The 14,208-nt window shown below is 44.4% G+C and overlaps 1 protein-coding gene across 12 annotated transcripts in view; it reads left to right on the top strand.

Moving 5' to 3' along the window:
• The window catches only part of MYOM2 (myomesin 2), a 94,211-nt gene that overhangs the window by 63,517 nt on the left and 16,486 nt on the right, over positions 1–14,208 (top strand). For all 12 annotated transcript variants that reach the window (XM_070598383.1, XM_070598381.1, XM_070598384.1 and 9 more), the window contains 4 exons: positions 1,591–1,658; positions 5,216–5,329; positions 5,531–5,618; positions 6,154–6,192. In XM_070598383.1, coding sequence (XP_070454484.1) covers positions 1,591–1,658; positions 5,216–5,329; positions 5,531–5,618; positions 6,154–6,192 — 309 coding nt within the window. The remainder of the gene's footprint in view (positions 1–1,590; positions 1,659–5,215; positions 5,330–5,530; positions 5,619–6,153; positions 6,193–14,208) is intronic.

Raw genomic sequence — 14,208 nt, 5'->3', positions numbered from 1 at the left:
CTAACTAACTGGTTTCTTCTATATAATGCTAGAAGATAAATTTTCCCAAACACTCATTTCTTTTAGGTACTCCTTTCCTTAAAACTCTTGAATAACTACGTAGCTTACTGGATGAATTTAGGCTCTCCATAATCTGCCCGCCTCACTGAACCAAAGTTTGTTTGCCTCCTTGCCCAGTGCAACTTCTGGATGAGCTGACCGGTGTCTTTAAGGTCTTCCATTTTGCCAGGCACATTCCCACCTCTCTGCCGTCTTGTCACTCCAGGATGCTCTCCCATGGCCACCTCTCAAACTGAGGCAGCAAAGTCCACAGCAGGTCTTCAAGCCTCGCTGTAGCTTCCCCTGCCTGCCCGCCCCCTGGGGTTCCTCCAGCAGGCCTTATCTGAGCATTCACTTGGAGGTTAATGTGACTGGAACTCCTGAGGACGGGGACTGCCTGTTCTGTATCTTTTGCAGCATCCAGGACGCTTCCTACAGGGTGGAGCTCAGTACTTAGCAAATGAGTGATAAAGGAGGTGACCTCACAGCCGGGTGGGGATCAGGGCAGGGCGTCTCCATCCTCAATGTCCAGACACAGTGCAGCCATTTTGACAAAAAAGAAAAAAATAAAAGAATGGAGCGGATGAATTATTAGGCTTTGAAATGTAGCCAGGGCTGTAGAAGCAATTTCAATTGCCAGGAACTTGCTTTTTACTTAAAATTGTTTGCACTTTTTGTCTCTTTAACTTTTAAATGTTTTAACTATTTAACTACAAACAATATATTTAAATATGTTGCTTATAAAAATGTGCATTAACTAGATAGAAAGGAAAATGGATTAGTTTTAGAATCTAAAATATAATCCAAGGATTTATTTAAAGAATAATTTTTATATGGGATTTCTATGGCTTTTGAAAAAAGTGAGAATATGCTTTATAAAATATAAAATCAACACATTATCTTTAAGTGATTTTTATTTTTAATAGTTAAAAAGATTTTATTTTACTCATTTCTACATTATAAGTTTTTTTTACCAACTTTGTAGAATGCATTTATACAAAAGAAATCAATAAATACTTTCTAAATCTGCTTTATATTTTTGTGTTGAATCGGCTAATTATGTCGTTATTAGTAGATGGGTCACTTCTACACTTATTTTAAATAAAATGACATTTATGAAAAACATATATAGATCCCTCCTTGACTTTGAATGCTATATAAATAAAATACGCATTTCCAAAATTGCTAGGTCAATCTGTTTCTTCTTCATCTTATCTCTATTCTCCTATTTTAAAATTTTTATGTACTATGCCATTGAGATACTCAGTTAGACATACGACTTGAGAAAAAAAAATAATGATTTCATATTCTTCTTTCTAAAGAACAATAGATATTAGATGTCAGCAAGCAGGAGAGATTAACCAGGGTATTCTCACTCCCAAATACAGATTGCAGTGGAAAATCACACTTTGACCTTGGAGCCCTGAAAATTAGTTATCCTGGTTTCATACTGAACAACTATTGTTTTCTGCCAAAAATGCACTCATAGATATATATATTTTTTATTTCTTTTTTCCTTTTCGACACTGTTCCCCTCTTTCTCCCCCTCAGGCCCTCATTTTGCTGAGTACCTGCACTGGGACGTTACAGAAGATTGTGATGTTCGGCTTGTTTGTAAGGTGAGCCATCGGTCCTGACAGGAACGCAGTGAGCAGCTTGTTCTTGTGGCCGTCAGAGAGCCGTCTCAGGGAAGCAGCGGCCGTCAGCAGCGGGTGATGGTGAAACGTGTGTGCTGAGAGAGGCGAGGGTGGGGGGACAGAGCGACTTTTGGGTCTCATGGACAACCCAGCACTTCGACTTTTGTTGCTTCTCTTTATTCTTCATGAGAACACTACAGTGTTGTGACCAGCAAAAGAAGATTCAAGGAGGTAGTTTACAAAGATATTTATTTAAGATTTTAGGGGCTGGCCCTGTGGCAAAGTGGTTAAGATAGCGTGCTCTGCTCCAGCGGCACCAGGTTCGCTGGTTAGGATCCTGGGCGCAGGCCTACATACCACTCATCAAGCCATGCTGTGGAGCCATCCCACATAGAAGAACTAGAAAGACTTACAACCAGGATACACATCTATGTGCTGGGGCTAAGGGGAGAGGGAAAAACAAAAGGCAGAAGATTGGCAACAGATGTTAGCTCAGGGCCAATCTTCCTCACCAAAAAGCATAAAAAAATAGTTTCAGTAAGTAAATTTCTGATAAAATATGCTATGATGAAAGTTACCTGGTAATTTTCATGATGCTTATATGATGTTTTTAGGAAATAAAAGGTATGCTTTGGGAATAAGATGCTTAAGCTTTGCGTTAACAATTCAGTAGTAAATTAAACCTTAATTACTACTAAATATAAAAATCTGGGTTTTGTAGAACAAACTTTAATGAGCACCCGCTCTGTGACTGTTACTGAAGAAGAGGCTGGGGGACAAGGTCAACAATGCAGTGGTTTTTGTCCTCAAGCTGCTTACACTCCAGCGGGTAAGAGGGAAGAGCAGACAGACAGTTTCAGCAAAGCAGAGATTCCTGAGCCGAGTGCTGGAGGATGACCAAGGACGATGCAGGTCAATAGGGACATGGAGACTGCTCCAGGGATGTCCAGCACCACGACAGGGGAGCTGAACCATGAAAGAGCCCTGTGGGAAGGAAACTAGGAGTTAATTATTCAGGTGTAAATTAAGAGGCTGGTTGCTGTGGAGGACAGTATGGCAGTTCCTCAAAAATTAAACATGGACTCACCGTACGATCCAGCATAGGAAGGAATGAAAGCAGGAACTCATCTATATGTGTATACACCCATGTTGATGGCAGCATCATTCACAGTAGCCAAAACGTGGAAGCAACCCAAGTGTCCATCAACGGATGAATGGCTAAATGAAATGTGGTCTATCCAAACAATGGAATATTACTCAGCCTTAAAAAGGAAGGAAATTCTGCTGCATGCTGCAACATGGGGGGACCTTGAGGGCATTAGACTAAGTGAAATAAGTCAGAGAAAGACAAATATTGTATGATCTCACTTATATGTGGAATCTAAAAAACCTGAACTTATAGACGGAGTAAAATGGTGGTCACCAAGGCCTGGTGTGTGGGAGAAACGGGAGAAGTTGTCAAAGGGCACAAACTTCCAGTTGTAAGAGGAATAAGTCCTGGGGATGTCATGAATACTTGTGTCCCTACCGATCTTAGGATTCTGTAAACCCTCTTCCACATAGTTTTTCCCTTGATAATACTTTGGCAGATGGTTATTCTTTTCTTTACTCACATATCAAAACTCATGGAGAAAATTTATGCGAGGATACATGCATGTTATAACTTGAGAGAAACCCATCTTTTAAAGGAAAAGTTTAAGATAAGGGAAACTTCAGTCAGAAACAGAGGAAAATCTGAAAGAAAGTTCCTAAACAGCACAAGTGGAGGCTCAGGGAGTGTCTACTGTTGGAACATGAGTCAGCCCCGTGCCCCATGATGTCTCAGGAGCAATCTTGTCATTTTCTTTTCTAGGCATTTATATTCGTGTTAGTTGCCCATATCTGAAGAATGGTAGAGAAATTGCAGAAAGTTCAGAGAAGAGACAAATGAGTTATTTAGGGGCATAAGGACCTCCCCAGCTATAGGAGAAATAAATAGAGGACGTTTGTTTTAGAGAACAGAGGTTGAAGGTCATTGGAAATTACCTTTTTATTTAGCACACAAGGACCCACAATTTAAAATATCTTGGAAATTGAGAGTAAGAGGAAGCAGTATTGAATTATGGGAGGCACAGTAAAAGCATGGACTGGCACTGAAAATGGACGCCATTTGGAAACGTTAGGGTAAAGGAGATCATCCGCTAGAATCGTTCAGCTACGGTCCAGCCTATCCTTTATTTTCAAACTGTGGTTCTGTCCTTGGAAAGAAGATCCTACTCCCCAGGCCAGCGGGAGGCACTCCTCCAGTTGTTCAACGAACCTTTATGGAATTGCTTCTGTATAATTCCATGCCATGCCCTGGGGCACACGTGTGAGTAAGACATTCAGGATGTCTGCTGTCTGGGGGTCACTTTCTGGTGCTGTCACTAATTACACCAGTTGACACAGCCGATACGGGAAATCCTAAACCATGTGGCACTGCCGCACCATCAGAACCGATCACGCCATCTGAACGTTTATAATTTACTCTTTTAGTCATTGACACCACTTTTGTTGCACCCGTACGGTAGGCAAATGCAGAATCCTCTGTCTCACATGATCCAGTATGGTCATTTCCGTTCACATGGAGCCGGACTTCTCTCTCACCAGGATGACATGTATGTCAGAGCGTGTGAACCAAAGTGCTTGCTCATCTCTGGAATTCTACAAAGCTCAGTTTCAAGTTCAAGATCATGTCGTTGATTGAATTGTGAGGAATTTTAGCAGAAGGAATGTTCCCATCCCCATTGGGTTTATTTTGTGTTAAGATTTCATTCCCTCTACAGAGATGCATCTGGAATGTCCCATTGCCAGAAAAGCAGCCACTGAATGGTTCTGTAGACCTCTAAGCATATTTTATATTATTTATAAATTTAAAGTACGTTGCTGGGGCGGGCTTGGTGGCATAGTGGTTAAGTTTGCACGTTCTACTTCTGTGGCCCGAGGTTTTGCCAGTTCAGATCCTGGGTGAGGACCTAGCATGACTTGTCAAGCCATGCTAAGGTGGTGTCTCACAGAGAAGAGCTAGAAGGATGTACAACTAGGATATACAACTATGTACTAGGGCTTTGGGGAGAAAAAAAAAAAGAAAAAAGAGGAGAAAATTGGCAACAGATGTTAGCTCTGGGGCCAATCTTCCTCACCAAAAAAGTTTATTTAAAGTACATTGTACTTTATATAAAGTACAATGTACTTTAAAGTACATTGCTTACAACTTGTCTTCATTACTGACATTTCACATAAACCAAAAGATCCTTACTAATTTCACAGGCTAGAACTCTGAGGAATCATTTGTCCTTCCGTGTGCAACTGAGAGGCCTTAATTATTTCAGAAGCTGGAATTTAGAAATGTATTTGCCATTTTTAGGACTGACAGCTTTTCCATGAACCTCTGTCTGAGACAGTCTATAATAAAAACTGATGTTATATTTTTTAAAGTTTTGTGATTTTATATCTGAATAGACTTTTTTCTTAGGAGTCCAAGTGATTCACATACTGAATGTAAGATTTCTGTCGTGTAGGTTGCAAACACCAAGAAAGAAACAGTTTTCAAGTGGCTGAAGGATGATGTTCTGTATGAAACTGAAAAGTTGCCTGATCTGGAGAAGGGAGTCTGCGAGCTGCTCATACCTAAGGTACTCTGTGTGAAATAAAGCAAGACAGGTTCCGTATGAAATGAAACGAAAACAGGTCTTTTAAATAACTTGTAAATCCTGCATTATCTCTCAATCTGCATCCTGAACTTCCGTGTTTTGCAAAGAAAATGTATTAGCGTTTATTGCATTTTATATCATGGCATTGATTCTACATAAATATGGGATGTGTTTTATTTGCAGTTGTCAAAGAAGGACCATGGTGAATATAAGGCAACCTTGAAAGATGAGAGAGGTCAGGACGTATCTGTCCTTGAGATAGCTGGCAAAGGTAACAGAAAACCTTCTTTGCTTTCCGAAAAAGAAATCCATTTCCCCAACAGGATGAGATGCGTTATGAAGGCACATTCATGCATATCCTTAGCCGTAGTACACATTGTTTCTTTGGCAGTAACACTGTAGAAGAAAATAGATTTGTACCTTAGTTGCATTCAAAGCTGTTTCAATGTTTCAGAAAAATGTATGATATTGGGTTTATATGAAATGTCATTTTAGTCTATCATCATGAGCCAAGTTTTATCCCATTACTAATGTAGTTAAAATGATTGAAACAGTGATGAAGTGGTTCAATTAAGTGTACAGTTGGATTTATGTCGAGTAAAATGTTCTTGTTCCTTGTTTAAAAAGTGAATAGGTTAGAAGGATTTATTACACACACAAGACTTTTATGGATAAATATTGCCATTTTAATGTTTCATTTTTCAAATGAACATCACGATTTCCTGTATCAATTTAATTAAACATGAAAATGCTGCTTTCTGATGAAATTACACATCGTAATGGTCCATTTCCCTTCTCCCTTTCAGTGTACGATGATATGATTTTGGCAATGAGTAGAGTCTGTGGTAAGTAAATGCCTTCTAATTTTCAAGTCCTTTTGGTGCTACAGCCAGTGCTTCCTGAGACGGGCACTGACCTCTGTGGGGGGAAGCTGTGGGGCTGCAGTGTGGGCCCTGTAACAGGGCCTGCCTTAAATGCAGAGCAGTTACCTGACTGCTTCGGTGATGGTTTTTAAAGGGATTTCAGCATCATAGTCAGAATCTATGTCTTTTTTCTTTTGATGAGGAAGGTTGTTGCTGAGCTAACATCCATTGCCAAGCTTCCTCCTTTTGCTTGAGGAAGATTGTTGCTGAGCTAACATCTGGGCCCATCTTCCTCCATTTTGTATGTGGGACACTACCACAGCATACTGACAAGCGGTGTGTAGGTCCACACCCGGGATCTGAACCCCTGAACTCCGGGCCGCTGAAGCATAGTGTGGGAACCTAACCACTACACCACCAGGCCAGTCTCTGGAGTCTATGTTTTACTCAAGAAAAAAAAAAACCCAGTTTGGACTTCCTAATTAGCCACTTCTTCCAATTACTTTGGGTTGATTTTGATGATTGCTCTGCACATAATTGCTATCAGTGTCTTTGTTACAGATATTGAATAGCAATCATGGATTGCAAAGCTCTGGCTTTGTGTCACATCCATCAAACCATTTTTTTTAACTTTGCAGATAAATTCTTCCTCTCCGTTTGTCCTTCCATGGAAACTGTGAGAACCAAGATACTGGTTATTAATTTGATAATAATGGCTTATATTTGTACAGTGTTTTATGCTAAGAATTATACAATTATACATTTTATTACTGCGAGATTTCTAGTGATTGCCTAATTTATATCTTCTGATCAAGTAACTAAGGCCTACAACAGTTGAGTGGCTTAACCAGGGGTGTCCTGCCAGCGGGAGCCAGACCCTAACTGGAGGCTAGCATCTCTCTCTATCCTAAGATCATGGTCCTCCTGGCATTTTTCTGAAAAGCTTCTTATGTTTATTTTTCATTGCTTTCTCAAAACAGCTCTGCAAGGTAGATTTTATTCCTTTGTGCTTTTGCTCGGTCAAATAAGTGATCACGTTTTAAATGAGTTTTACTCTTGATGGTTACTAATGGGCCAGATGGCTATACTTCATGGGTATCCATGATTGTGAAGGCAGATTGAGCCATTTGAAAGGTGGCTTTGCTGTCACACGCCGTGGGCTTAGTTGGTATAAAATATCACAGAGCATGCTCACAGATGGCATACTGATCTCCTGTCTGGAGAGTGAGGCACATGTGAGGACCAGGCTGGTGCAGAAGGTAGCTTCCCTCACGGTCTGCTCAGAACCCCGAGTTAGAGGCGCCCTCCCCTGGAAGGACTACGGCATTTTATTGTGAGGTAGATGGGGGTGGAGGGAGCAGACACAGGGCTCCAGGCATCATTGGCTTTAAGCCTTTGTTCTCCTGAGAACCCAGGCCCTCTGTGTGCTGGAAGACTTTGCACACCGTGTTGTTTCAGCACGAAAAGAGTAAGAGCGACCATTATTTGATCTACAATATGTCTCTGTGCTGACGAGCCAGGGCCTACAGCAGCCCACGTGCCCTGTACCCTTGGTCCCCGAGCCTGACCCCGCGCGCCCAGAGGCCCTGCCTCCTGCCCTTGGCGCTGTCCTCCCAGAGGCCCACTTGCTGTGGTGAAATTTCTGGGTGACCCTGGCGTGTCTTGGCCGCTGTGGGTGTGGTCTTGCATCAGTGTCAGGTGACATCTGTGGGTCCCACGTCACGTGCCTCACCCATCGCCGACCTCTCTCCTCATTGCTGTTGGTTCCTGGTGCCGTCCACCTGCCAGAAAACGTGGGGCCTTGACTCTCTGACCTCAGTGTGCTCACCTCCATCCTCCATCCTCAGGGAAACCGTGTGCGTCTGCCTCCTTCAGTTTCTTCTGAGAGCATGAGTGGTGCGAACACACAGGACACACTCACTCACACACATTCCCGCACACTCACACATGCCCCCACGCTCACACTTATTCACACTCACTCTCACACACTCACACTCACATGTGCACACTCACTCTCACACACGCTCACTCACTCACCCGCCCATTGGCCTCTTTGAGAGGCTTCCGTGGAGACGGCCCACTGTCCAGTCCACAGGAGACTCGCAGATCCCCACGCACCCCAGGGCAGGCTGGGAAGTGGTTGTCATCTTCACAGGCCTCTTCAGTGCAGCTTAGAGAGTCTACCAGGTAATGTTTTTAAGCCTTAAATCTTGCTGTTTATTCAAAGGGGCTCCTGTCCTCTGATCAGTGGGTTTACAGAATTAAGTGGAGCCTCCTTTCAGTCTGACTGTTAGCAGACAGAACTGAGCCGCATTTTTTCTTGAAACAGCCCAGAGAGAAGAGGATGAACACAGTCCTCGGTGCTGTGCTGACAGCCATGTAAACGCTGGTTTGGAGAAGTCATGCCCTATATGTTGGGATGACTGACTGGCCTCTTGCCTTATGGAAGGGGATGAAGTCACACCCAGGAGAGGCGAGGGGTCGAACTCCATAGCTACATGCTGCAGTGTGAGGTGTGACGCCAGGTGTATGTAAGGAGTGCCGCCTCTGAAAGTGAAAATAAAGAGCTGTCAGACAGTAATTTTATATTTTCTGGAGCAAAAAGCATTTCCTTATGACTTTCCTTGGCTTTTTAAACCAAATTCCCCTCCACAGGTTGGTGTGGGAGAGGAAACGGTGTTCCCCATAGCTTCTAAGACCAAACGGCCCTTTGGGGGTTGCAGCTTTGGGAAGCAATCAGTTGCTCTCCCTGAATTTTGTTTTGATTTCAGGGCCAATAGAGGCTTTAGATAAAAATGGGATCCTAGCTTCGGCCACCTGAGCTTCCAGGCTCAGCCCTCCGGATCCACAATCCCACACAGAATCCCGCAGAGGCATTGTGTAACCACAGAGCAAAGCATGTGCTCCTGCCCACTCAGCTAGTGCGCCCACGCCACAAAACAGTTGGTCCTCTGCATTCTGAAAGTTAAAGGATATGCTTGGTTATCAAGCAAGTTTGCTGCGCATAAATACAGATATAGACATAGTTAGAGTCCCCCAGTCTCCTCATCCATATAATAAGAAATTGGGACAAGGTGATCACCCAGATTTAAAGCTCTACAATTCTGTGGGTGCAAATAAACCCATTGTAAAAATATATGTCTGAGTTACAGTCATCTGCCTGGAGGATGCTGTGTGCACATACAGGCACCTTCATGGAGGATGCTGTATGCACATATGGGCACCTTCATGGAGGATGCTGTATGCACATATGGGCACCTTCATGGAGGATGCTGTATGCACATATGGGCACCTTCATGGAGGATGCTGTGTGCACATATGGGCACCTTCATGGAGGATGCTGTGTGCACATATGGGCACTTTCATGGAGGATGCTGTGTGCACATATGGGCATCTGCCTGGAGGATGCTATATTCACATATGGGCATCTGCCTGGAGGATGCGATGCTGTGTGCACATACGGGCACCTTCATGGAGGATGCTGTATGCACATATGGGCACCTTCATGGAGGATGCTGTGTGCACATATGGGCACCTTCATGGAGGATGCTGTGTGCACATATGGGCACTTTCATGGAGGATGCTGTGTGCACATATGGGCATCTGCCTGGAGGATGCTATATTCACATATGGGCATCTGCCTGGAGGATGCGATGCTGTGTGCACATACGGGCACCTTCATGGAGGATGCTGTATGCACATATGGGCACCTTCATGGAGGATGCTGTGTGCACATATGGGCACTTTCATGGAGGATGCTGTGTGCACATATGGGCATCTGCCTGGAGGATGCGATGCTGTGTGCACATACGGGCACCTTCATGGAGGATGCTGTATGCACATATGGGCACCTTCATGGAGGATGCTGTGTGCACGTACGGGCACCTTCATGGAGGATGCTGTGTGCACATACAGGCACCTGCATGGAGGATGCTGTGTACACATATCATATAGGCATCTGCATGGAGGATGCTGTATGCACATATGGGCACCTTCATGGAGGATGCTGTATGCACATATGGGCACCTTCATGGAGGATACTGTGTGCACATACAGGCACCTTCATGGAGGATGCTGTGTGCACATATAGGCATCTGCATGGAGGATGCTGTATGCACATATGGGCACCTTCATGGAGGATGCTGTGTGCACATATGGGCACCTTCATGGAGGATGCCGTGTGCACATACGGGCATCTGCGTGAAGGATGCTGTACGCATACATCTTGCTTTTATATCATACGCCTTCATATATGTGTGCATGTGCCTTTAACGTTTCTATATCATTCCATGCTGACATTTGAGATGGAGAAAGCAGAATCTTAGAATCAAATCCCTAAGTTAAGTTTTAGGCATCCCTGTCAACCATCACTAACAAAATGTACTGAGGGAGCCCATTTACTTTTGGAGAATCTTAGAAGAGACCACACAAAATATTTAGACGAGAACTCGTGCCACTGAGAAGTTGTGTAATTTGTTCTAAGTCACTCAGTTAACTACTAGCAGAACAGACGGGAGCACCTAAGTCTTCCAATTTCCTAGATCAGGACTTTGGTGTTCCTTCTAACATACTTCGGAATTGTGTCTTCATCACACGATATGTATTTCGAAGACGTTACCCACACAATTCTTTAAGATCGGCAATCATTCAATTTTATGAAAATATATAACATGTGTTATTACCTAAAGGGGGCCAAACTTAAAGTATATGCCTTGGTTTTTAATATTTATAGAATATTATGTATTCAAATAACTTAAAAAATCAGTTGGTGAAATAGAAATATCAATGGCAGAATTTACTTTGTGGCTGGCAGATTGCATAGATTTAAGTATTTATCTGGTTAAATTTTGTATAATAAAATATAAATGCTCCTAAGCCTTTGAAATCAAGGCTTAATAATGATTCTGTTGACGTAAAATCAGAAAATAGGAATATAATCTGCTTGCTAATGTTTGCCCCGGTCAATGTCATTCTTAGAAATCAGGCTGTTGTAATCTCATTACTTGGAACGTGCATCCTGTGGTCCTTTCCTCTCTGTGGTTGGCAAAGTTAATTATCCATTGATTGGCTGGCTGAAACAAGACCCATCTGGCTCTGTCGGGTATGTTCTATCTCCGTGTGCAGGGCTTGACTATCAGTATTTAGGGAAACTGCTGGGCACCATCTTTGCATATAAGCTGAGAAATTCTCTAGAATTGCTCTTCCTCTGCCTATGCGTCATTGGTGGTACCTTTCCCTCCTCTCTGCTTGATTGGAAAACCTTCTGGGCTCGTGATCGTTTACCGACTCCAGTTACAGTCTGAAAAATGACCGAACTTTGAACTATTTTGCCTTTTCTAAGACTACAACATTTCCCTATTTTTGCTTTCATTTTTGTGTAGTTTGCTGCCATCTGTGCAGGTTCTGTGCCAGGAGGGAGAACAGGTCTCAGTCCACTTCCTTACACCCCTTTTAATGCGTGTGATTTGGAAGAATCACCTGCCCTTTCTCTTTGCGCTTCAGTTACGTTCCCAACCTCTAGCAAATCTGCTGTGCGCTAAGCACCCTTGTGTTCTCAGTTTACACCATTTCTCCTTTTCCCGTCTCTTGTTTTCCTTCTCTATCATCCTCAATGCCCATCAAGGGCATAAACAGTTGAAGGATGGAAAGAAGGGGTGTTTGGTGGAGCTGTTCATGTTGGATGTTTCCTCTTCGCCTAGCCTCTAGCCTCCCACCGAATACAAGCTCCTCCTTCCTTCAACTCTCTCTCAATGCTCCTCCTTTTGTCGTCTTGCCCAGCTCCTGACTCCTGCACCCCTATGCCCTGCACCGGATTCTTCTTTGCCCTCACCAGAGAGTTTTTGTTTGTTTTGAGGAAGATTAGCTCTGAGCTAACATTCGCTGCCAATCCTCCTCTTTTTGCTGAGGAACATTAGCCCTGAGCTAACATCCATGCCTATCTTCCTCTATTTTGTATGTGGGACGCCTGCCACAGTGTGGCTGGACGAGCGGTGCATAGGTCTGCGCCTGGGATCCGAACCCACGAACCCTGGGCGGCCGAAGCGGAGTGCCCAAGCTTAACTGCTGTGTCACTGGATGGGCCCCTTGCTTGTTTGTTTTTGAACCAAGGGCTCTCCTCCCTGAGGCCTCAGAGCTCTGTTATGCCTCCCAGTATGTCTGGCTGCAAGGCTGGGTGGATGCTCAGGGGAATGCCTGCTGATGGCTCCAGAGGGGCCCTACTGATGGTGTGTTTCCTTGAGTGTGCACGTGTCTGTGAGAACGTGTGTGCCTTTCATCATGGACTTGAATTAAAATGCGATCCTTATATATGACATGGCTTAAAGAAAATGTGGGGTTATTCCAAAATGGGATATTATTCAGACTTAAAAAAGAAGGAAATCCTGTCCTTTGCAATGACATGGATGAACCTGGAGGGCATTATGCTAAGAGAAGTAAGCCAGAACACAAGGACAAATACTGCGTGATTCCACGCACATGAGGTCTTTAAAAGAGTCAAACTCATCACAACAGAGAGTAGGATGGTGATGGCCAGTTGTGCACAGTGAATAAGTTCTAGAGGTCTGCTCCGCAACCCTGTACCTGTAGTGAACAATACTGTATTGATCATTAAAATTTGTTAAGAGGGTAGATCTCGTGTTAAGTGTTCTCACCACAGCATCTCCCGGTGACCAGACCATCCTACGGCGTTGGATCATCACCTCTGGGGCATCTGCTTCAGACGCAGGCAAACCACAACCCATTTCCATGCCTCTGGTTTGTTAATACCCAGGACAAGGCGGCTTGATTAAAAACAAAGCAAAAACCCTAGAAGCGTTGACAGGATAGCTCTCCCCTTGCATTTCGTCTTGTTTTCTGGAGACTGCGTTTGGTGGACTATCTATTAAACCAGCGTCTTATTTCTGTCACCTTCGACAAGCCGAGCTTTCAATCACATATGTGGATGTCTAAGGTGACTTCCTGTTCATGCTGTTGAAGTCTTTGGTTTTGTTGAGCCAATCCTTAGCTTTTTCTTATCATTTTGAAAAATAAAGGTGTATTTTTGTTGGCTAAGAGGGTTCCTGTTTACCATTATGTCAGTTACAAGTCCTTAAGAATATTCCACCCTTTGACAGCGGCCTTGAGGAACTCAAGGCACCAAGGGAAATGTTCCTTACGGGGACTTCTCATGTCACTGACCCTCTCCATTGAGTCATGACTCCAGGTATCAACGTGTAAATAAGACCACGTGTGCGCTCCTCATGCCCATGGCATTCCCACAGCACTGCTCTGTCTGCAGGGTGACACCAGCCTTCCTTCAGCTCCCCTCTCCTTCTTCCTGGCACCTACTGAGACCTTCCCCCAGAACGGCATGGGACCTCCAGGCGCTCCATCCCTGAGTGCTTTCTGGAAAATCAGAGTAAATGATGTACGGATTGGAATCCCCTGACTGGACTCCACGGCTGAATGCCCCCCAGCATGGCCTCTGGAGTCCTCTTTCCGTCTGCTCCTGACCTGGTTCCACTCCACAGGCATCCTTCCTTCAGACGCCATCTACTCTCCCTCTGGACAGGCTTCCTCATCCCAACCCTTGGCGAGCCTAATCTTGTCTGTCCCCTCGTTGGTGCCTGCCCTTCTTTCCTGCCTCTTTCTCCCCTTCCCCAAGCGCCCTGGATCTCGTGCCTTCCCTACGTCTCAGGGACCTGCCTCCCGCCCAGTCCTTTCTTTCCGCAGCACTTCCAGTCTCCGCCTCTCTGACGGCAGCTTCCTTCAGTTTTTGTTCCTATCCTTCTACCTCGTCCATGTTAGGGACTTCTCACTACGTTCTGTGTATTTGAGATTCGAGCCATGAGAAGAGCTGGCAGAGCTGCGGGCGCTGTGTGTCTGGGGAGAAGGTGGGAGGCGCTCACGCTCATCAGAAGGTGGGCTGTGTGGCCTCTCCTGTCAACCGCTCCCCGTCCTCCATCCTCCAGGGTTTTCCCGGGCAGGGTGGAATGGGTCAGCGTCCTGGGAGGTGAGCAG

This window comes from Equus przewalskii, chromosome 28 (assembly GCF_037783145.1).
Source record: "Equus przewalskii isolate Varuska chromosome 28, EquPr2, whole genome shotgun sequence".
In the NCBI taxonomy this organism is placed as follows: domain Eukaryota; kingdom Metazoa; phylum Chordata; class Mammalia; order Perissodactyla; family Equidae; genus Equus; species Equus przewalskii.
The sequence above is the reverse complement of the archived record's forward strand: the minus strand, read 5'-3'. Positions and strand labels throughout refer to the sequence as shown.